Genomic DNA, 24,621 nt, shown 5'->3' on the forward strand with positions numbered 1-24,621 from the left:
AGTGAGTGAGGGCCACCGTAGTTTTTGGAGTGAGAGAGAGTGAGTGTGTCAAGTTAAGTTTCACTAGTTGAATGTGACAGCGCTGTTAGCACATCATTGAGATTCAGCGCAGGTTTAGATCAGAGCTGGCATTATTGGCCACATTTCATGGTCTGAATCTTTTAAATTCCTTTTCCTTGCCAGCTAATGGAGGACTGCAGTCAGGGGGGGCTAGACACTGATCTGCACTCAGTACAGTGTGTGTGTGTGTGTGTGTGTGGTAGTGATAGGTAATCTTCCAAATCTCAGATCCCTTTGAACACTCGAAAAAAAAAAAAGCCTAGTACTGAATAAGCGGCTCCTCACAGACTTGTCAGACTCTAATTTTTTAAAATGTATTTTGAGGCTTTTATCTGAGTGTTGGAGACCTTAAACCACTCTTTGCATCTTCTATTTATGAAATTATTAATAGGTAACACTTTATAATAAGTACACTGTGGTATATTGATGTGTTGATGAAAAGAAGGGATCACCGCCGACACGTCTTCACTTGCATTCAAAAAGAGTTTAAGAAGAAGAACACTGTTCAAAAAATGCCGAATCCTGTATCTCTGGTGCCAATGTGAGATCTCTCTCTACTGGCCCAAAGCTCTGACCTTATATATGTTTCTAACTCCAAACACTCCACCTTCTCCAAACTAAGGAACGCAATTAATCAACAAAGATCATTTACTTTCTGGCATTTAACCTCTTTACCAAATCGATAACTTTTGGGCTACCATAGGTCAACGGAAGAAGATGCCCATAAGGTTTCAGCCTTTAGGCTAAACAAAACAATAATCAACTTTCCAACAGACCAAATTGCTTCTAGGCAGGATATGGAACCCATGAAGCAGAGCATCAGTTCACACATCAGTTCAGAGAAAGCACACACAAAGAATAACATAAGACAATTCAAGATATTAAAACAAAAAGTTCAGGTGGATAATACACTACAGCACACTATTAAGCATTAGTTAAGCATTAATAAATACTGAATTCTTCATTTATAACACATGAATACTCATTAGTATCTAGTTTATGAATACAGATTATCAATGATGAGTAAAACATTTTTAACTGTGTTTATAATACATACTAATGAGTATTCATGTGTTATAAATGATTAATTCAGTATTTCATGCTTAACTAATGCTTAATAGTGCATTTATTGTAACGTGTTACCCAAAACTAAACTGCATCATCGTCCGTTGACTGCTCTCCCCTCCCCTCGTGGAGCTACAGACTCTGACAAAGCTCACAGGAGCTGTGGGATGTGTGGCAACCTTCAGAGTGATTGAAGTCAATTTCTCATCAGGACTTGTGGACACAGTGCTCCCAGTGGAACCAGCGCCTGTAAAAGGTCCCGCTGTGGGACACCGACAGGCTCAAAGGTTGCTCGTTGCATCACTCTCTATGAAACCCTATAAAGTCGGCGCATTGAGGTGAAAGTCGCCTCGTTCGCAGTGACATCAGCTGGAAAATAAAGGAACTGTCGTCTCTGTGACAGCGTGACAGCCCTCAAACTTTTCACACAGCTCAAACCAAAGACTTTCATCCAAACAAGTTAAAAAAAAAAAAAAAAAAACACGTTACTCCTCCTGACTGATGAAAGTCTTTCACTTTGTCCACGTTTTGTAGGTCAGACCACTCAGTCCAGCGCTGCAGCGACAGACAGACACTGATCTGTGACAGTGCTGATCAAACCCTGCAGCTCTCACACTCACACAGCTCAGTGTCTATAAAGTGTCAGTGCTGCCATCTATTGCTCTCCAGGTCTGCGCCCCTGAATGTGATTGCATCTTTTCTCTTGTGCATAACTAGTCTGTGGACTAAAAATCCAGTTACAATTCTAAGGTTGGAAAATCATCTTATTCCGCTTCATCTGACAGCATCGTATATATTTGGTTTCAGCTTGTTCCAGCTCTTCGCTGAATCATCAGGAATGATGTTTCCACAGAGTAAAACATCTCAAACCAAAGACCATTTCATTCCCGCCAATATTTTTCAGCCTGACATATTTGGGATCTTTTGGGGGCCTCTCTTTGGGACTTTGATTCAAATAAAAGTTATTGGTTCTTTTATTATGACAGTAACACTGAAATGAAGAGAGATGTAGGGAGGTAGCATGCAGAGCATCGAGCAGCTGAACTCAAACCCCAGGAAACTATGGCCTGGATCGAGCCTGAAGGTATCACACTGTCCTGGGTGAGCTTCCAGGCTCAGTATAACTTTGCACTGACTCTATTTCTGATGGGAGAGTGAGATTTGAACCTGCTTGGCTTCTACTAACCTTCATTTCATCCCCCACTCTGGACCTTTTCTCTGTATCCCCGTGATGGGTAATTATATGATCCAATTTTTGTTGTGATGAACCGACTAAATACAAAATCATTCAGTAGTACAAGCTAAAGACTCACTAAAGAATCATTTGATACAGGATAAAGGAAATTGAGATTGAAAAATGTGTGATGCTGCAGGGACCAGGCTGTGAGAACACAGGCGTCCCTTAAGTCTTCAAAAGTTATTTTTTTTATATATTTCACTGCTGTAGCAAAGAGTTTTTTAGATTCTTGAGTTCATTGAGCAGATCTGAACACATAACAATGTACCATTAGGTTAAACTGCAGGTTACACTGCCCTCTGCTGCCTGACGACTGCCACTGCCACTGAGGTCCACACATTAGAAAAGAAAAAAAAGTCTACAGCTTTCAGTTGTTCTTTAATTTTTCATACAGTTATTACAAAAATGTTTATTCTAATATATAAAATAACTCTTAGGTGGTGAGATGCACATGTGACTTTTCATACTGGACTGATTTTACAAAAAAAGAAAAAAGTTTTATTTAATTTGAGACTTTGGACTTTTGAATAAACTTTGGACTGTTTCCTTCATGCTGGATTTGTTTTCTTCAGCCGAAGATCCCCCTCTTCTTTGCTGTGGAGCAGAAACAAACCAGTTATCACAGCTGTCACATCATACACAGCATCTTCATCACCGTTATCATTGGGCTGCTTCTTTACAGTTTGTCTCTCTTACGTTTTTCTTTGACGGTGTACATCGCCTCCATGCCGGCTTTGATGTGATCAGTGACGTGACAGTGGAGCAGCCACGTACCAGGATACTGAGGACGCATCTTCACCGTCTGAGAGGAGGAGAAACCAGAGCATCACATGATTTATAATATCTAACAGTTATAATTACATCTTTTAAGTTTGCAAGAAAATTTAAGTTTTTTTTCCAGATATTTTGCACTTATTTGGTCTATACTGATACTAAAGCCTGAGAGTGGAGAAGTAAAACTACACTGGGATGGTCAAATGTATCTTTTATACCAATACTTTAAATAAATCCAAGATACAGTAAAGGTTGCCAGAGCAGCACATCATTAATTTCTAAGCTTTATGTAAAGTACTGGTTACAGGTGAAGCATCAACATCAACATTTTGTTATTTTTTGTCCGTTGCACATTTAAGATACGCTACGCTACGATACGATACAATACAATATCCTTTTATTAGTCCCAAGATGGGAACATTTCCAAAGACCTTTTGTTCTATTTTTTAACATTCAATTCATCTTCATATTTATTCTATATTTGTATTTCTTTATTTCTTGTTTTTTGACCTGTTGTTTTAAGAAAAGTTGGTGGCATTATCATCCAATAACTTTTCTCCCTGATCCCTAAAAGTTAAACTAATGCAAACTTGATGAGATACAGTTTGTAGCAACTTTTAATGCAGTAAGAAAGAGCAGACAGTCAGGAGACTTTGAAGTTTTACCTGGAAGGTGGCTGGAAACAGCTCAAACACGTCAGTACGATGAGCACCTCCGCCCAGCTGGAGAGAAAAGAGGATTATTGCAGGTTATCATTTTCTGTATACTGCAGTGTGACTGTGCCAGGACTGAGAGACTTGTGTACATTTTTATTTACCTTATATTCCACGCTGTGTCCATGCCAGTGTGCAGTGTGTATGTCCACTTCATTGCCCATTCCCATCAGGTACCAGTACACCTTATCGCCCACCTCCATGGTCAGACCGTTTAAGTTAGCGTACATATATCCATTAATGGCTGCATGAAAACACACAGGAAATGGAAATGAAATTTAGGGACATTTCTTTTGATGTAGATGAAGCGAGAAAAATATCCCATCAGTCCAAAAGCACCGCTAATTTGTGTGAATGTTTATCTCACCGTGCATTTTGTTGCTCTCTATAAAAGTTTCATCATCCTTCAAGCCTGTGCGAGGGCTCCTGATGTATCTCCGGATGTTTTCATCCAGATACCTGTTGTTGTAAAAATAACAACAGCAGTGGTTATTATGATCAGAAGTGTGTACAACATAGAGAACAGTCTTTGTTCCTGGCATTGCTGCAGAAAGACCAACACAAACAATGCTACTGGGTGTCCTGAAGTGATGAGCACAGGGACAGAAACATTTCAGAAAGGATTGAGACGTGGCAGAAGACTCTGCAGGAACTATTTTTCACTACTGGTGAAAAAATACCAGAGAAAACTGCAAAACAAAACATACAGCTCTGTGGACTGAATCACATGTTTGATCTCAGACAATGTTACCAAAACTCTCTACCTGACTCAACACTATGATGCTCAGGTAATTAAGGTGAAACCGACTGTTACAGGTCTAAATGTTAACTGGTTAGCTCAATCATTTCTTTTAACTCACCAGCTTTCATTCTCATCAAAAACCAGGAAGAGCAGTGCAAACTCTTCTACTTCCTTCTTTAGTCCAAAACTCCTGAAACAGAGTTGATAAAAATGCACATTAGTGTGTATCCACCTTTACTTTGAACAAAACTTAGAAATAAATGTAAGAAATTAAAATAATTTAATTTAAATTTAATTTAAAGAAATTAAAAATCAAACAGGCAAAAAATAATTTAGAAAAACATAGTTACACACAAAAAATAAATACACATTAATAATTCCTAACTGAAAAGGAATAGGATGAAGCAGGAACATATCTTGTCCTATCCCTACATTAAAGCAGAAGTAAGCGATCCGGTCGTTTTGGCTAATGCTGCGTTCCAGGTAGGCTTTTGAAATCGTAAATTACAGCTTCAAGTCACAACTTATGATTTTGTAGCGTTCCAGGCAACCCACTCGTGTTTTTCCGACCTGTTTTACCTGTGAAAGTCACTATAACGGCCACTCGTAACTTCTGACCCATGAACTCGTACCAGATTGAACTGGTACAACTTCACAGGTCGGAAAAACACGAGTTACGAGTTGCCTTGAACGCACCATAACAGTCCTCGTCCCTACGTCACCACATTCACGGCGTCCCTTGGCTGCACACACAGTCCTGCATGCCGTTCTCTCTCCTCATTGGATAAAAACTGTAGGATACGATAAATGTTTTCTCCTCGGCTCAGAGCAGAGCAGAGTGACTGACAGACCCGTGTTTCGGTCCAAACACTCTATGTAAGTGATTGCTGTCGGAAGATATAACTATTTAAGACTTATATTAACACAAATCACTTACTTCTGCTTTAACTGTACGTTAGCATTTAAGTTGATGCTTCAGTGTGGAAACACTCACCTGCCCCAGCTACGACGACAAATCACCAACGGACCAATCAGGCCACTGTACAGGTCCTTGGGAGCAGGAAGAAAACATGTCAGTGTGATAATGTGTGTGTGTGTGTGTGTGTGTGTGTGTAAGTGTGTGTGTGTTCTTGTACATGCTACGTTGTGAGGACCAGCAAGAGTTTTTAACCAACAGAGTGAGGACGTTTTTGGGAAGTGAGGACATTTTGGCCGGTCCTCACTTTTTCCAAGGGCTCTTTGAGGGTTAAGACTTTAGGTTATAATTAGGTTTAAATTAGGTAAGAGTTATGGTAGGGTAAGGGGCTAGGGAATACATTATGTCAATGAGTGTCCTCACAAAGATAGCATTACAAGGATGTGTGTGTGTGTGTGTACCTTGGCAACATCAGCAGTGGAGTAGTACGCTGACACAGAGCACTCCTCCTGCTCTGCGGTCGGCCCGGTGTTCTTGGTAACGTACCAGTAGTAGCTGTGAGTCTCACCTGGGAATGACATCGTTGATTTTTAGGTGTTTTTTAGGTGTTAAGATAAAAGGTAGCCTATAGAGACAAACCCTTGCTTGCTAAATTGTGCTTAAATTTGATTCTACAATAAGTAGCAGAACTGTTGTTGGCATTAAAACCTCCTGAGTCAAAATGGTTGGTCAAATTATAATAATAAAAAAATATGCAGATAACATTTACAAACAAAACACTTTACTGACTAGGCAACAATAAGCACAGCCCACTCCCAGTGTCTCTTGATGGCCGTCGTTTCCCTCATGCGTACAGTACCTGGTTGGGTGAGGTGGACATCGGGGGTCTCTGTCTTGACTCCATGTGCGTGGATAGAATAAGCTCTGGTTGCCATGTTCTTAAAAACCACCTTCACTTTGTCCCCGACATCAGCATGAATCATTGGACCTGAGAGAAGGATTAAGAGGAGTCTCTAGTTACAAGACCAGTAAAACCTGCAAAATGCTTCTTGGATAGTTAATTATACAAGTTGCTATTTGAATTTAGCTGCTTTGTTTAACAGATCTATGCAGTTTATAGGATTTAAACCGTTGTGCATCTTCATAGCCTACCCATAATGCCAAGGTGTACCATATCAGGTGCCCTTTCCACCTGCTTGGTGAACTTGTCATTGGTGAACTGGCGGTAGACCACCTTCTTGTATCGGGAACCTATGAATCCACCTTGCTGGTCCAAGAAGACAGGAGCAGGGCTGCAGAGTGTGGCGATCACAAAGTTTTAAAGAAACGTTACCCACAGGATACTGATTAGGAATTGATTGATTGATTAATTGTTTTGATTGATTAATATGTGTTACTTTTCTAGGCCGACGAACATCTCGGTCTCCCAGGTGCGGTTGGGAGAATAGTCCCAGTCTGTTTCCATGGCGGCGATGTAGTATGTTTTGGAGTGGAGCATCGTCTCGCCCTGACGCTGGAAGATGCTGCACTTCTCCACCGTGTAGTTGGCTCTCATCCCACCGCGGTAATGGTTCACGGTCGGAGACACCACTTCAAACTGACCTGAAACACACAGACGTAATTACAGTATGTGCAGTCACACCGTGCACTCATCAGACGGCAAGTTCATCAAATAAGTCTGTACAGCATAAATCCTGATGTGATTAGTTAATGTTTGCATTTTTTTTAACACTATAAAAAGTTCTTTGCTCAGTGGTACACATGTGATAACACACCGCATACCACTTTCTCTTTAGCACCTGGCAAAAGTCATAATGCCCTTTGCATAGGCGAGGCTATTGTGCTTATATCTTTAATTGTTGACATAATTATGTTCTTTCTCCGCTTATTGCCTGACACATTTTGTTTATATTGCTGGTCTGCAATATAGATACTGACTTGAGGTTCAAGTTTTGACTTTTTTTTTTTTTTTTTAATTCAGCTTTTTTGTCTAATTTGTTCATCATCTTAATTGCTCAGTTATTTCAAAAAAGCTTTATTGTCTATCACAAGGACAGAAAATTGTCATCAGTTTCCACAATACTCATTGTGGTCACTCATAATCATTCTATAACTGTAATAAATCAAACACTGTTTCTATGAGTTATGCCCAATGGAAGTCTGAGCATTAAGGTAATGTAAAAAAAAAAAAGAAAAAAAAAAGAGAAGAAATTAAGACGGTTTCCATGGGGAAGTTGCTGTGTGTGTGCGTATGTGTGTATGAGTGTATGAGTGGTGTTTGTGTCTGACGAAGAGCTACATTGCTCGAAACGTACGTCACTACAATAAACTGACACTGAGTCCTGCAGAGTTGCGAGTGCTCTTGTTTTTTCTATTTTGCTTATTGTTTGCACTCTGCACCTGCCCTCACTGGTGTGATGTGCGTGTCCACTCTGTTTTTGCTATGAGTGGTGTTTACCCATGCTGTCCGGCTCCATAGTGACCGTGTGTGAGATGTGGGGGAAAACGCTGATGGAGTCTCGTCTGTTCTGGCGATAGAGGAAACGGTTTCCCTCGAAGTAAAGACTGTTGATGTCCGACTCTGAGCCCAGTCCTGACAGGTGCCACGTGACTTTGTCGCCCTTGCACATGGTCAGGCCTGGGACGTTCCTGTACACGTAGCCGTTGATGGCTGGAGAAATGAAACACACAGTGAAGTGATTATCTCTTATATGATCAAACAGTTCAAGAGGGTTAAAGATGTAACATGATGCTGATAGACAGTGAGCGGTGTGTGTGTCTGTGTGTCTTCCTCTAACCATGCATCTTGTTGCTCTCCATGAAGGCCTCGTCCTCCTTGTTGAGGGCGGTGGTGGAAGCGGTGGTGAAGAGCCTGATGTTTTCATCCAGGTACCAGCTCAGGTTCTCATCAAACACTGTGGCCAAGAGGTGAAACTCCTTGTTGTAGTTTTTCTACATCAGGAGACGAGGAAGAAGAACATCAAACTGGGGTTACATTACATCATGTTGTCTTACACACTGAAAACTGCACTCTTGACTTGCCTAATTTTTTCAATCTTTCTCTGATCACATTAACAATGCTCATCTTAAACATGCAATAACAGCACAACACCTCCCACTAACACATATGTGGCTATGTCTTTCAAGGTAATCCAAATAAAGGCAAGGCAAGGCATCTTTATATAGCGCATTTCATACCAAGGCAACTCAATGTGCTTTACATAAAGACAAAACATTTAAAAAGAACAGCAGAAAAACAAACAATTTTTTAAAAATGTAAACATTAAACATAGAGTTAAAAGCAAGAGCAAAAAAGAATAAAAAGTAGAGAGAGAATAGAAAATAGATAAAGTTTAAATAAATCATTGATTACTGTGCCTCACATTGATTACCTCACATTAGATAGTGGATCTACCTTTTTGACAATATTATATCTTATGGTATCTCATTGACAGCTATTATGTTCTTTGAAGCTAAATTTGGAGTAAATACATGATCAAACACCTCACACCATAGATGTTGCACCTGGATTAATACAAAATCACATAAATACTGATGAGGTTAGATTGAAACAAAGTGTTTTACGAAAAAATAAAATGTACAATCTGAACTGTAAATTGAATAATTTCAAACTGATCTGATCATAAAATCGAATCCTATTTAGACAAAAGGTGAGACATTTTTACCCTTCTACCCCTTCAGTTCCCGACCCTGCCCCTCACCTGTACACCTTTCTTCAGCGATCCCTCTCGGCAGACGAGGAGGGGTCCCACTAGTCCAGAGTTGGTGTCTTTCACGGGGTCGACTCCAGAGTAGTACAGATAAGTCAGGCAGTCGGCCTCCCCCGCCACTGGACCTGCACCGATCGGCACCGTCCACTCGTAGGTGTGCAACGTCCCGGGTCTGACCAGAGCAGCTGGGGGAGGAGTCACCACTCCTAAACACCACAGACAAGCAGAAAGATCATCGCTTTTGTCACAGCTTACCAACTGATCCTGTCAATGCGATTTATGTTTTTAACTCACTTCGTTCCCTCCTCAGTTCCCTCAGTTTCTTCGCTGTGTGAGACTCTGTGGAGGAGAAGATTTAGGGAAGAAGTCATGGAAGAGGGAAACATGGAAACAGATGAAAATGCTTATATAGTATCTCCAAAGTGTGTGTGTGTGTGTGTGTGTGTGTGTGTGTGTGTGTGTGTGTGTGTGTGTGTGTGTGTGTGTGTGTGTGTGTGTGTGTGTGTGTGTGTGTGTGTGTGTGTGTGTGTGTGTATGGATTAACCTTCTAGTTCGTTGTAATAGAGCGTCCCATCCTGTTCAATACTGTATTGAACACCATGTGGTTGTATACTGTAAGGCCGGCTGGCTTTGTTCTTGAACACCACTCGGATGGTGTCCTTCTCTTGAGCTCGCAGCACAGGACCTGGACACAGAGAGCGACACAAACAGACACGGTGAACACAAACACTGTGATGAGCTGCTGTATTTCCACTTTGTCATCAGTATCCTAACAGGACAACACACACAGAGGTTTTTAAAAGATATGTGGTTGTGAATGAAAAGACTGACAAAAATATCAACCTGAGGCTACAAAGTTGAGAACAGATCATCTCAACTTTCTTACAGAGGCTCTTTGACCTTATGGCCTTATGTTTATTCATTCATAAACATTACGATAAAGGTCGGAAGATGACACCACCACAATATTCGCAGTTTTGTGGATTTGCTGCTTTTTCTTTTTGCTTTGGCATAGTTGGTCTATTAGTAATATGAAGACAGTTGGAAGCTTGTTATGTGCAACTCATTTCTGACATTTAATAGATTAAACCATTAATTCAAAACACTATGTACAGATTTGCCGTAATCTACATCCTAAAACTGGTATTTTAAATGAATTAGCTGAAAAAGACAAACTAGCTACTCTATCAGATTAGAAGAAAATAAAGATGGGATTACCCAGAATTCCGAGGTGCTGCTCCTCTGGCGTGCGTAGCATCTTGGTTGTGAACCTGTTGTCGGTGTACTCCACGTAGTGAACCTTCTTATAGCGACTTCCAATGCGGTTTTGACCTCTGGTTACAAACGTCTCAGCCTCACTGCAAACAAACACACACACACAAGTTTTATCCAAATGAGCCAAGACTATTTCTGTCAGTGTGTGTGTGTTTGTGTGTTTATATAAAGTCACCAACCCGTCAGTCGGCCGTATAGGAGCGTAGTCCCACACCTCCTCTTCAGCAGCGATGAAGTACTCCCTGAGTTCTCCGTACGGTCTGGGCTTATGGACGTTGGGGAAACACTTCTTGATTTCAAATATCGCCTGCATCCCGGCTTCATAAATGAACAAGAACACAAAACCAAACCTGTTAACTCATAATTCACTCATATTAATAATGATAATGATGATGATGATGGTGATGTAATGTTTTGGGAGCTCACCCATCAGATGGTCGTTGACGGTGCAGGTGAGCAGCCAGTGTCCGGGGTTGTCGGCCACCATGTGAGCGGTGGCGCTGGAGGCCGGGAAGAGATTGACGGTGTCGGTGTGGTGGTTCTGGACGGTCAGGATTTGGCCGTGGAAATGAACTGAGTGCATGTCCACCTGTTGTAGAGGAGATAAATGACATTTCAACTGGGCTTTGACCCAGACTCGGGGAAACACCTGCACTCTATTATTTATTTATTTTGATTAACAACATGTTCCCAAATTTGCATTTTCAACAAACTTAGTCAGAAGTAACTGTAGAGGAAGAACAAGTGTCTTTTTGATCTCTCAGGCTGATATTAAAGGAAAACAATTAATAAAGATTGCCTTGATTGACTAAGAACAAATCAAAATAGCAAAAAGACTATTAGATGAGACCTTTAGCCACCAAATTAAAAAACAAACATGGTTTCTTAACTTAAAAAAAAAACACACAGTCACATAACCTCTATTTACAGGTACTCAAACCACTTCAGCATATTTGAGCATACTTTAGCTTTAGCAAATCTTTTCACAGTTTAAATGTAGAAATGCAAAAGGGACATTACAGTTTAACTTTGGTTGGTTAAGTTTCTTAATTAAGACCCTTGTTCACTGCAGAGACTTAAAAGCATCGTAGTATACATTTTCAGGAATGCCTCTACAGTCAGACTATGTTAATAGTGATATAGTTGAACATAACCTAACAGTTACCTCATTGCCTAAGCCTATCATGTGCCAGTGGATATTGTTGCCTTGGCACATGCTCAGTCCAGGTAGGTTACCGTACAGAAAACCGTTTATTCCTGCAGAAAACACACACACACACAAGTCAGAGTTGAATGGTGCATCTGTGGATGTGGATGTGGTTGTGGATGTGGATGTGGATGTGGATGTGACGCCTCCTCCTTTCCTCTCACCGTGCATCTTGTTGCTCTCAATGAAATCCTCGTCCTCCTTCAGGCCTCTGGCGGGAGTCGTGATGTAGGTCCTGATGTTGTCATCCAGGTACCAGCTGAAGTTCTCATCCGACACCATGAACAGCAGAGCGTACAGGTAGTCGCCCGACCTGTCGCCATGTACATCCAGAGTTCCTTGATCAGAGACAGAGGATATTAAACATTTGCATTGGTTGCTCTTTGTTTTCAAATGTATTATTAACTTTAACTTTCCTTTATACTTACTATACTATATTAGACATTTGCCTAACTATCTCAGATTGATTACTCCTTTTCATGTCTTTGCTTGTTTATCTAATATCTATTTGTCCTGTATTCGCCTTTTAGGCTCAGTATTTATTGATCTTTTATCTGGTTTAATGTGATCTATTTCTCTTTCCCTTTTCTTTTTTATTTATCCTTGTGGGGATATTTGTAGCTGATTTACTAGGTGTATGATGGTGGGAGAGCTCTTATGTGTTGATTTTTGATATGTGTGTGTCATTAGATTGTCTAATTAGTGATTTTTATTTAGGTGTTTATTGATTTTGATCCTGTCTACTGTTGTTTAATGTTTGCTTAATGTTAGAGGATCCCCCTTAAAAAACAAGATGGTGCATCTCAAGGGGTTTATCCTGTAATCAAATAAATACAAATATAGAGACTAGTCAATTGACAAATATTTGCAGCTTTTCATGTGTTTTACACATATAATTCAAAGTACAATATTTCCATTTGGTTTAGTTGAGTATAATAAAGGTTACAGGTTCCAATACCTCTTTTACAGACAATGAGGGGTCCTATCAGTCCTGAGTTGATGTCTTTTGGGGGGGCGACGTGGGAGTGGTAGAATCTGGTCAAGCAGTTGCTGTCAGATGACGTTGGGCTGTGGGAGTCAGCGAGCGTCCACTCATAGGTCACTGTTGCTCCAGGAGCCACCGAGTCGTCGCGCTTCAGCTCTGGACCTGTACCATCGGGGTACTTGGCTCCTGAAGGGCCACAGACACAAGCAGTCACACAATAAGTATCAGTCTGTCGAGTCTATGTGCTCATATTAAATGTTAAATATTAAATGATTCTTTCATCCGCTCCTCACCCTCGTTGCCTTTGCTGTAGTTCAGCCCATGTGGGTGGATGCTGAAAGGTCTGAACGCTGTGTTCTTCAGGTGGATGATCAGTGTGTCTCCCTCCTCGGCCATCAGCAGAGGCCCCAGGTAGCCCAGCCAGTCCGACTTGGTCACCTCTGTCCTCCAGGTGGAGTCGGTGTACTGCTTATAAACGGCCTTCTTGTAGGTGGGGCCGATCCGCTGGGGCCCGTGCTTCAAAAAGACCGAGGCTTCTCTGCAGAGGGAGAGAGAGGATGACATGTATGTTACGTATCTATTCTAATGGTCTGTTCTCAGCTGATTGTGAGTTGTCAGGAAAAGCTACTGGGAAATAACACGTTTGTAAAGGTGTAAGGTGTAAATGCAAATCAGCCACCATCATTCATTTTGTCATTTACACCTGTGGTTTTCCTATTGTGACATGTTAATGTCTGCTGTGAAAAAGGCCCATTGTTTGAAAATACGTCAAAGGTCAATGTCACAACACTAATACATTTATGACAAAAAAAAAATTCTTCTGTCAAAGCTGTGCCCCATATTTGATCAGTTCTTCATGTTAGCTGAATGTTCTTTATTGATTGTGTGTTGTATTGCTGCTACAGTGATTTTATTTTCAGCAATGCGTATGTGTGTCGTAAGGAAGGAATTTTAAAAAAATAACCATTACCATCTATTCTGATGACTAATGTTAGAAGAAAGATGTGCTGACATGTTGACTGAAGTTATTTCAAAAGCACATTATTATCCGAATGTTAAACAATTAACATATTTAACCGGAAATGCATCCAAAAGAGCATTTTAAAAATCTTTCGGTGGTGTTGATTCAAAAACAATTGTGAACATACGAAAGTAAAAATGTCCTGGATTACCTTTCTCCTTTCCTCTTCTTCTATTGTGTTGTGTTTTATTTACTTGATTTTATTTCACATTTGTTATTTTGTTTCATATTGAATGTTAAGTTTGTACAGCGCTTAAGTAAAGGGGAGGTTGTTTAACGGTGCTATATGGATAAACTTTGACCTTTGGCCAGAAGATCTGAGATGGCAAAATGTGGAGTCGAGATTAGAGATATACGTAGGATGGTAAAAAGTTTTTCAAAGTCAGGGAATATACTTTTCAGATCAGCTTAATTGGACACAGAGTCTTTTAAGTGCTCCATCATCTACAACATTTAAAATCCCATCACCCACTGATGAAGATTGTGTGATATGTTTGAAAGCTCCAGAGCAGCCACTAACGAGCTTTATGCAGAGAGGTTAGTAGTGAGTTTTGGACCAGTTCCAGGAGGATGCAAACATCTTTGACTATGAATTCTCAAATTAACTCTAAATCAGGTTAATATAAAGATGTGTGCACTTACTCGTCCTCCTGCAGTGTGCGGTTCTGAATGATGTTATTCCCACTCGGGGCGTAGTTCCATGACACCTCCTCTATCCTGAGGAAGTACTCTCTCCTCATCCCAGACACACACACGGCTGCACAAAACAGCAGCAACACACTCCCCAACACCAGCCGATGCATTTCGATAAGAAGGTGTTGGCACTTCACCAGCTACGAGGAAATCCAAAGAAAAGCTGCCAGACAGGAAGACGAGTTTTTAATTCTATCCAGTGATCCACCAGGTGATGGTGGGGAAGATGAAGAAGACAGACGGACGGTGCAGTCCGCTGCCAGTCAGTCCGTCTCAGAGACTTTAAACCCGGCGTGTGTCTTTATACCCCCTCATCTGACTGACTGCTGGGAAAAGCCAAGCAGGGGCAGAGGGGTCACCATCATCAGACAGGGTCTGACGCAGCCTATCAGAGGCCTGAACATCTGTTTGGTCAACACTTGCATAAGAGCTGATATTCTGTGTGTCATCAATATCTGACTCAATAATAAACAAAACAATTCAGCGATCACTTTGAAGCAATATTTGCTCCAAACCTTTGTCTTGTTTGTCTCAGAAGAAACATAATGTGTCACATTGTATATTTTTTGTGCACAATTTTGGAGCAGCTGCTCTCAGCTGTGACAACAGCACTTTGAACCTTTGATCAGACAGTGTCCTCACACTCTGAGCAGGGTTATTATAGTTAACTAAAACAAAAACTTGCAGTGAACAAAACATTTAGTTAACTGAAACAAAGATAAAAATGACCAATTTTTAAAAAAGGAAAATAAATAAAAAATACAATTAACAATGCAAAACTCAACCTAAACTGAATTGCAGATCAAATTTGCTTAGTTTTCATAGAAATGGCTTAAGGAAGAAAACAACACAGCACAGCCCAGTATGGGACTATTTTGAGTATGACCGGACCTATATCGTGATGAGGGCTGATGGGGACATTTGTGGGATGCAACCAAAAGGGAAAAATCCCATTAATTTGAAAGTTCATCTTCAGAGCTCTCACAGAGAAGCTTCTACAAATCAAGGCTTCCCCTCTAATAACTGAAAAAATGTAACTAAATAAAAACTAAACTAAAACTAACAAACGCCTCAAAATAAAAACTAAAATAAAACTGCTTAATCACTTGTTGAAATGACTAAAACTAAACTGAAATTTTAGCTGAAGAACTAAATAAAAACCAAACAAAACGAAGACGTTTCATTATTTCAACATCTGAATCACTTCCCCATGTTTAGGCTGGTTTGCCAACATTTTAAGGCTTTAAGTTATTTAAATATGTCCTATGGATTTCACAGGATAAAATCAGGGACATTTACGCAACTCTGGACACTCCAGGAAACGATCTCTGGTGCAGAAAGCCATTACAACATATAAGCAGGCTACATGTGCACATTTGCACAAACCCAAATGCTGACCTGTTACCTAAGATAACACACTGCTCTTGCGTCGCTTTCCCCTCCCCTTCTCTGTGAAAGAGGGCAGGGTTAAACATTTAGAATTTAGTAAAGAGGAAGAAAAAGTGACACCTGATAAACTGGCAAACAGGTGATTTATAGCACCAGCTTGGAGAAAGTGCAGGAAAGGGCCTCACGCATGAATACACACACTTACACATCTGTCTCTGCTTCATGCAACCAGCTGTTTACCGCTGCTATCTTTGGGGAATTTGGGGGTTAACTGCCTCGGCTGAAGATACAGAAACTGACCTGGGAGTTTCCACTTTTTGAAGGTTTCGGAAAAGTAAAAAAAAAAAAAAAAAAAAAATCATAAACACTAATGTATAAAATGGAAACAGTTTTTTTTTTATTCAAGGCAGCACAAACATAACACATACATTATAAAAATATGTCGCTAAAATATATATAAAATGTCCGTTAGCACTTAGCTAGAATCTGAAAGACATAAAACAATTTACAACAAAATGCTGTGAAAATGAAAACAAATGTACAAACACACACGCTCACACACACTTTGTTTGTAATCCGTAAGTCGTTCAACACTGTGTGTGAAAGTTGGAACCACAAAATAACACTGAAAAATAAAATAACTAAAACTACAGAAATGTTCATCAGCCCCTATATGAACACCATCAACAACAGTAAAATGCCCACAATACTATACCAGAGGAGGTGGCAGCCATCATGAATATTCTACAATAGTTTAATGATATTGATTTTTAAGGCATTATGACCTTTATCCAGGCTGCTGGTTTGTTGCTACTGCTCTGTTCCTTTGATAACACTGGTAAAAGGTTTATGGACTAAACCCAATGCAAACAACACAAAGTAATAATAAAAATAATAATGGATATCATAAAGTGACTGAACAATTGTCACTAGTATCACTTCAGTGACACCTGTTACCTACATATCATCATCATTATTATTATTATTATTATCATGATAAAGGCTGCTTCAGTTCTTTCTTAATATTTTGTATATGCGAGTCTGCTGCAGTTTCTTTCACCATCCAAAAATAATACAGTACAGTATATCCTCCTCTCCCTTGCCTGGAGTAACACATACACATACAGTATATCATTATGGACAAAAACGCTGGTGTCATCAATAACTGCATATTGATTGTGCCACTGGGGCGACTTGAAGGCTTGAAGATACAGTGGTAACACAAAGCTGACATAGTTGTCAGAGGTCCATGACAGTGCATGTGTACGTGTGTCTAAACAATGCGTTGTGTTGGACTCACACACGCACATACAGTATGAGCTGGGCAATGAGGCTGCGTGCTTCATGTGTGAATTTGTTGTTGTTTTTTTAAATGTGTGCCCATGCACGTACAGTATTTGTCTGTGCAGGTGAGTCTACATACACACGTGTGTTTGTCTACGCGTTAAGACTGTACTCCTGCTTGTAGCAGCAGGGCCGACACACGGCGTTAACTAAACCACTGCCCAGCTGTAAAAGGCAGATGACGAACTCCAGCACAGCCAAACCCAGTAAAACACACAGTAGAGTCACGTTCCACTCCACAATATGAAGCGGCTGCTGACACCGGGACCAAGTATCAGGCTGCAGCAGATACCTGGGACAGAGAGAGAGAGAGAGAGATCAGGGTAAAGAGAAAATCACAAAAGTGTGCTGAAATATGAAGGAATACATTAACCGCTGTTAAAGTTGGCATTAACGTGAACCAATATATGAAAATGAGGAGCAGGGTACAGAATGAGAACACTTAAAAGTCTCTTATTCCACTTATTAGGGTCAAAGTATTGTAATAATAATATTACAATTGCAATAATAAGGTTATGTCCACCAGCAAACAACCAGTCTAAAGATTTTCAATTTTCATATTCAAAGAAAATAGAAAACTTTGCATATATCTTGATTAAATAGTGATTAATCAATTATCAAAATTGTTGCTGAATAATGGTGTGAGTGGTTTGTGCATTACTCTTAAATACTGATAATTACATCTCAGGAAGACACCTGCTAGGTAATCAAAAAAAAAGTATTTATATTAAAGCAGAAGTAAGCGGAATGTTTGTGTTAATATAAGTCTTAAATAGTTATATCTTCCGACAGCAATCACTTATATAGAGTGTTTGGTCTGAAACACGGGTCTCTCAGTCACTCTGCTCTGCTGTAAGCTGAGGAGAAAACCTTCCTTGTATCCTACAACCTTTATCCAATGAGGAGAGAGAATGGCATAAAGGGGCGGTCCTCTCTGTGTGTGCAGCCAAGGGATGCGCGTGAATGTGGTGACGTAGGGACAAGGGCGGGGACTGCTAACTCCCTCAGCTGACAAGAAGTTAGCCAAAACGACCGGATCGCTTACTTCTGCTTTAAAATATCAAGCTTGAGATGGACTGAAACATGAATGGGTAAAAGTCAGCTAACACCATTATTCAGATAATATTGATGCACAATAATGATTCATTATCTTGTCCTCTCAGCAGTCTTTATTATTGAGAGTTAACAAGATTTTTCTTTTTTAAACGAACAATGCATATACATTAAAAACCATAAACATGCATAAAGCAGCTTAAACTATCATGTTTTTAAATCTAATCTGCTTTGGATATATCATATATATCCAAAGCAGATTAGACTTATGGTGTATATAAGCTCTGTTTATAATTAATTAATTAATTAATTACAGTAATTATTTATATCACAATGCCGTCACACACACAAACCACTCCAGTATCCTCCTACCTGCCGCGCTGCTCTGCAAACGGGTACGACCATCCATAAGAGGTGAAGCACATTGGGCCCTGCACCAAGGCGAACCCCGATATAACGAAGCAGTAGGTGGATCCCACCAGGCCGACCACGGCAGCCATCACAGACCCACACATCTAGAGAGAGGGAAACAATTTCACACGGTGTTTTTAAAGGACGTGCATGTGTTTGGAAGCTTTTGTGGATATTTGAGTGACTTTCTGTTTCTCTGAACAAAGAGGAAGCTGTTTCACTTCTCAGACAGAGACAGGTGCTACACACACAAATGCACACACACACACACCCCTTGTTTGAACTGCATGTATAGTACTGCCATTTTGTTGTCTTTTAACTGACTTGTGTTTGTTTTTGTTGCGGTGTATTTTCATGTGGTTGTGCTTAAATGCTGCAAAAATGTGTTTTCCTTTCCAAAAAAGATCAGAACTAAAGTAGGCTAAATTCAACACCCTCTCTCTCTCTCTCTCTCTTTCTTTCTCAAACACACACACACACACACACACACACACACACACACACACACACACACACACACTCTGCAGCTGTGCATGTGGCTTGAGTGGTGTGAGCCAAGCTTACTTTGTTGAGTGTTACCTAACAATGGGACCCTTGTTGAATTATCATAGCTGGATTAGCATTAGCATTCCACCCCATGAGGACTCAGTGTTAGCTGGCTTAATGACAACTGTACTGTATTATTCTCCAAGTAGTGAGTAAAAAATGGGAAAATGGCAATAAAATAGTGAAGAGTAACAATATGAACATAAAATAAAGATTTGACTTCATATTCAGGGATCATCTATTCAGGAAGTGCCATTTTCCTAAAATAACAGTGAGATATGTCATATGTTTATGTTTGTTTATTTGTTTGCAACAACAAAAAAAGACAGATTAAAATACACTGGCAGAAAGACAATGTATCATAACACAAGCTTAGCATTTACATAATTGAAAAACAGGATATTTTAAAAAAGCATCTCACCATTAAACTATCTTTCCAGCAGCAGCCACATTTCCCCAGAGTGATGAAGACCACAGATGGAATCAGCATCTGGAAGCACAAAATACAAATGTTTCGTAACAAAAGTACTTTAAAGAGCATTTTATCCATTAGAGATGGTAGTAATGGTCATTTATGAGGTGAGGGAAATTAATCAAGGTTATTCAGAGGGATGCTTGAGCTGCATTTCTTCAGCTGCATCAGATAGATTACCAAACTTTGACCCTGCCTCCTTTTGCTAGCAGCTAGCGAGCTACTGTAGATGTAGCCTACAATCATTAATTTCTCCCATAGGCTACATTAACAAAATGCTGTTGTTAGCATGATGCTACTTTTTCTTTCCACTTTCCATTTCTGAGGTTTATGTACAGTGGCATGTAGGTGTCACATAAAATTCAAGACCTCAATTAACACATTGGGAGGTAAGCTAAACTATGAATAGAGAATTATTTTGGACAAGGCCTAATACTTTTCAAGTAGCACCAACAACTTGATGGACATGTTGCTGTTAGCAAAAGGTACCGTGTAGCTACAAGTCTTTCAAGCTTTACTTTACATTTTTGAGGCTACTTTAGCACAAAAATGTCACAAATCCTTAAATAACACATTATAGGGTGAATATATTAGCTATAAACAGAGATTAATTATGGACACACAGACTGTTCACGGCTGTTCCTGCCCGTTGCATTTGCACTTTAGGCCATGCTGGTTATTATTTATTTGTTTCATTATTGGCACTTTTTAATCATATCTTATCTTGCAGTAGGTCCTTTTAATCTGCCCATGATAATCTATTTGTGTAATGTGTTTGAATGTGTGGATCTTCCTGGCTGCAAATCAATTTTCCCTGTTTGGGACAAATAAAGACACTTTGACTTTGACTTTGACCCTTAGGCTACTGTACCATTTAGAGATTACTGTAGCAGTAATTTAGGCCTAGTGTATAAAGATAAATAGAGCCTCTGGTGTCCTTTCTCAGCCAAATTCAATTGCATTTCATTTAATGATTAAATATTTCAACCTGGGTTAAGTGTTTCATCAGCTGGCAGATGAATAGTTGTGTCACAGTGTTGTTAAAAACACTACAGCTGACTATACAGCTGTAAAGCCATAAAGTCAGGGCATTGTGGAAACATGATTTATGGGGGACTATGGGTGTATAGCAGTTGGTGATGAGTAAACAGGAACACTGGCTGCATAAAGAGCGTGATACAGAGGCAATGCCACATCTGCCTGTGTTGTGTTTACTATTCACTCCCTCCCCTTTTCCTCTCCTCCTCTTTCCTGTGCTGTTGTCTCTCTCCCAGAAGTCATGGACTATCACATCCTAACAGAGGGAAGGAAGTTCCCAAGGTTTTAAACTCACACACATACACACGCACACATACATGCACACACAGAGATCATAGGCATCGTTACATACACATCCTGGATGTCCACCCCTGAAGCACCAGGGTTTCGACAGAGACCGAGAGCGACACTGACAATGCAGTGGGAAGTGCACAGCGAGAAAGGAAGAGAGGGAGAAAGATGGAAAAAAAAGAGGGAGGAAGAGTGAGGGACGCGAAGGAAGGGAAGTTAAAGATAGATTCCTCTCAGAGGGGTTCGCTTTGCTCTTTGACTCTTTAACGTTCTGTCGTTCCACAAAGGAAACCAAAGAGGAAAAAACAAAGAAAACTATAAGAAAAAGTTATCTCAGACAAAGGGGGGGAAACATAGGCTACATCAACTAATGTGCACTCCTCAAATACTCAGTTATTAGATGTAATCTGTCCTTTAAAACAGATTTTTACTGGAGGCGTTCCCCTGCTTTAAAAGTGATATTAGTCGACCTATGATGTTTTGTGATTCCCTCCCATTTGTGTTGTTCCGGTTTGATGTTAAAACAATTTCCTCCATATTAAGATTAAACATTTCCCATCAGGTCATGGTGCATTGTCCTTTACTTTTATTGTGATGATATATATTATAATTCACTAGATAGGAGTTGATTTTAAAATTCCTCCGGTCATTGTTCTGCCTATTCTTCTCTGTTTAAAAATGCTGGGTGCTATACTTTCAGTGCTGATTCACCACTGCTATAAAAAAAGTTTTCCAACAATGATGAATAGTGTGGCTCCAAAATCTGTGCCTGTTTAATATTCATTTGTTCTCCATGAGAAAAACACTGTTTGAAATAGTCAAAAACACACTTGTAGGCCTGGCAATATAGCTGAAAATCCCTCATATCTACTACAGTATCTATGTTTTTAACACACGATTCTTGAGAGTGGACGTTCAGATGGCTTAATCTTGTCTGGGAAAAACACAATCTGTCCTCTGTTCCTCCATAAAACCAAACTAAAAGAACAGAACCTTTCTGCTCAGTGGCAGCATAAACCCATCAGATCAGCAGCATGTAGAGCAGACAGATTAATTCACACAGCGCTTCATTGTTCTCAATAAACAACTGCAAACATACAGTACCTACTACTCTGAATGGTGCTGCTGGAGGGGAGACAATTCACATCTTTCATAGGTTGAAAACTATGTTTTTATGAGTCGAGGCTTGTGTTGTTTTTAAGTAAATTGCAACTAATCTACGAAGAGAAGAACAAATTAAAAATCCTATTGATTGTTTAATCAGCTTTGGTTGGATAAATAAAGAGGCCTCAGTCTGTCTGTCACCAATGGATCGACATGTGCCAGCGTCTGTCTCTGCGCATAAGGGAGGAGGGGAGGTGGTGATCGTTTTCAGAGAAAAGTTCATGGCTGTGTCGGTGTCACATGGCGCAAACACTGTCAAAGAATCTCATTCACTTTGGTTTAAATGAGGATAAAAACTGGGTCAAAATGTGGTTTCTAAAGAATCTCACAGGCTTCAGTTCCAGATGAGTACCAGATGAAAAGTGAATCTCGTCACTGTTTTGTTTTGTTTTTTCCCCCAGTGTAGCCAATAGTGATAATTGTCACCATGTGGCACCACTGACCTCAACTGAACCAACATCCATTAATTGTTTTAGTCTCTGCCAGGCAAAATAATCTGATCGGCTCTGATCTGATACCACGTCACCCCCCCCATTCAAAACCTCCCTCTGATTTGACCTTCACTTCTCCTCATTCATCACAGTGAATGAGCATGAAGTCAAACGTTTGGTTCTTTATATAGAACAGAACAAATTATGTTTTGTATGACAAGACAAAATACATGTGTACTTTATAGTAAATTTAAAAGTTTAAAACTTGCAGTCAAATAGACCAGACTGATTCTTTACCCTCTAAAGTCACATCTGCTCCTACTATATGGAAAAAGAAAAGGTTTTTCTTTTAATTTAATTTTTTCTTTTTAATTTAAGAATTCAAACTTAGAGTATGTTAAAATGTCTGGTCTGTTCCCCCAAGCAGCTCAGAAAACACTGGTGGCTGAAAATGTTGAATAATGTCAAGGCAAGTTTATTTGTATAGCCCATTTTTATAAACAGTTTGTCTAAGGGGCTTTACGCAGTATCATAACAATATCCTCCGCCCTTAGACCCTCACATCGACTGAGGAAAAACTCCCAAGAAAAGGGTGAGCGACAGATAATGAATGATAATAAATGAAGAATTTGTCAATAATCTATGTGTAGAGATGTTGTATTATAAATTTAAACAAATGAAACTGAACATAAGTCAAAACTATAACAACTCTTGAGGACTTAAAACTAAAGGAAAGTGATGTTAAATTATTTCACTTAAAGTTTACACCATGTGGTGATCACAGCTAATTTTAGTTTTCAAAGTGGCCACCAGAATAATCAGAAAGCTGTAAAAAGTCAGTATCATAATAAAGTGAACAAAGAAATCTAGATCCATAACACCATGGATGACTGGAGGACTTCATCATCTCATTAAAACAATTCACTCACCATCAGTCCTCCACCTCCTAGTCCACCAAAGTACCAGATGTAGCTGGCCAAGCGGTTCTGCTCGATGTAGGAGATCTCTCCATGGGGAAACAGCAGGAGCAAGTTGGCCAGGATACAGCAGAGGGCCAGAGGCAGCAGGGCCAGACCCAGAGTCCTGGCGAAGCCCACGGAGCAACACATCGTTCTCCTAAAACACAAAACACGACCGCTGGGAGGAGAGGAGAGAAGTGGACTGGACCGAGGAGAGCCGCGAAAGACTGAGAGACGGAGGGGAGGGAAGGGTCTGAGCAGCTGGGGGAGCCAGGAAACCAAAACAAGTGGATGTGTGTGTGAGAGTGAGTGTGTGTGCGCGTGTGTGAGTGTGTGTGTGACTCTGCATCCCTTAGTGAGGGGGTTCTGCCATGACCCAACGTGCGCCAGGAAACACAGTCAGCTGCACACAGCTAAACAGAAATATGAAAAATCCCACGAGAGAGAGAGGGTGTGTGAGTGTGTGTGTGTGTGTGTGTGTGTGTGTGTGTGTGTGTGTGTGTGTGTGTGTGTGTGTGTGTGTGTGTGTGTGTGTGTGTGTGTGTGTTTCCCACAGCCTCTTAGCAGCAGCGGGGCCTCACACAGCACTCTAAAGAATTAATTTCCCTCAGAGTTACTGAGTCACAACAACAGGTTGACATGTTTAAATACATAATCGGTGCATTTTTTCCTAATCCCTTTTTCCTCCACAGTTCACACAATCATGTACAAAACTTTGATCTGTAAAAAAAATAATCTAGATAGAACGATAGATAGATAGATAGATAGATAGATAGATAGATAGATAGATAGATAGATAGATAGATAGATAGATAGATAGATAGATAGATAGATAGATAGATAGATAGATAGATTTTCCCATTAATTATCTTTCCCACTCCAGAATCTCCAAATTAATTAGAGGGACGCATTATTTTTTGGCATTTTTACTAAATAAATTGCTTTAGAATGGCTTTAGCTTTTTAACAATTTAACAATTTATCAATTTTATCGATTTATTGATAAATTGCATCAATCAATATTGTATGGGGCTGTTGTTCTTCTGCTACACCAATCAATTAATTGACTAATCATTTCAGCATTAATCTGACCATTTGTTTAGTT

General features: G+C 40.0%; 2 protein-coding genes across 3 annotated transcripts; both read right to left on the reverse strand.

Moving 5' to 3' along the window:
• Window positions 1-2,721: 2,721 nt before the first annotated feature.
• LOC310984894 (ceruloplasmin-like) lies at window positions 2,722-14,730 on the reverse strand. Of its 2 annotated transcripts, XM_083970267.1 has the most exons (24): window positions 14,369-14,729; window positions 12,999-13,243; window positions 12,679-12,891; window positions 11,885-12,058; window positions 11,679-11,770; window positions 10,940-11,102; window positions 10,693-10,831; window positions 10,457-10,596; window positions 9,783-9,923; window positions 9,533-9,577; window positions 9,230-9,444; window positions 8,306-8,459; window positions 7,966-8,178; window positions 6,905-7,109; window positions 6,660-6,799; window positions 6,367-6,495; window positions 5,969-6,075; window positions 5,586-5,641; window positions 4,710-4,781; window positions 4,217-4,308; window positions 3,954-4,093; window positions 3,802-3,858; window positions 3,059-3,164; window positions 2,722-2,956 (listed from the first exon to the last, which is right to left on the reverse strand). In XM_083970267.1, exons 1-24 carry the CDS (start codon window positions 14,527-14,529, stop codon window positions 2,931-2,933), a joined length of 3,225 nt encoding a protein of 1,074 aa, XP_083826393.1. In that variant the 5' UTR covers window positions 14,530-14,729; the 3' UTR covers window positions 2,722-2,930. The 2 variants fall into 2 exon arrangements, with proteins under 2 accessions (XP_083826393.1, XP_083826392.1); XM_083970266.1 differs by having other exon boundaries at window positions 10,457-10,831; window positions 14,369-14,730.
• Window positions 14,731-16,218: 1,488 nt separating this feature from the next.
• LOC310984516 (transmembrane 4 L6 family member 1-like) lies at window positions 16,219-23,865 on the reverse strand. Its single transcript, XM_083969736.1, has 4 exons — window positions 23,488-23,865; window positions 19,584-19,652; window positions 18,578-18,720; window positions 16,219-17,444 (listed from the first exon to the last, which is right to left on the reverse strand). Exons 1-4 carry the CDS (start codon window positions 23,665-23,667, stop codon window positions 17,246-17,248), a joined length of 591 nt encoding a protein of 196 aa, XP_083825862.1. The 5' UTR covers window positions 23,668-23,865; the 3' UTR covers window positions 16,219-17,245.
• Between the last annotated feature and the right edge of the window lie 756 nt (window positions 23,866-24,621).

This window comes from Trachurus trachurus (genome assembly GCF_905171665.1).
Source record: "Trachurus trachurus genome assembly, chromosome: 4".
Lineage (NCBI taxonomy): Eukaryota > Metazoa > Chordata > Actinopteri > Carangiformes > Carangidae > Trachurus > Trachurus trachurus.

Bases quoted from the DNA above. Each gene is read 5' to 3' on its own strand.
- LOC310984894 (XM_083970266.1), bottom strand. From the start codon at position 14,529: ATGCATCGGCTGGTGTTGGGGAGTGTGTTGCTGCTGTTTTGTGCAGCC. The intron at 8,179-8,305 runs GTTAGAGGAAGA...TCATTTCTCCAG, and splicing joins GGAGAGCAACAAGATGCATG to CCATCAACGGCTACGTGTAC. The intron at 3,859-3,953 runs GTAAATAAAAAT...TTTTCTCTCCAG, and splicing joins GACACAGCGTGGAATATAAG to CTGGGCGGAGGTGCTCATCG.
- LOC310984516 (XM_083969736.1), bottom strand. From the start codon at position 23,667: ATGTGTTGCTCCGTGGGCTTCGCCAGGACTCTGGGTCTGGCCCTGCTG. The intron at 18,721-19,583 runs GTGAGATGCTTT...CCCTCTCTCTAG, and splicing joins GCTGGAAAGATAGTTTAATG to ATGTGTGGGTCTGTGATGGC. The intron at 17,445-18,577 runs GTAGGAGGATAC...TCTCTGTCCCAG, and splicing joins TTTGCAGAGCAGCGCGGCAG to GTATCTGCTGCAGCCTGATA.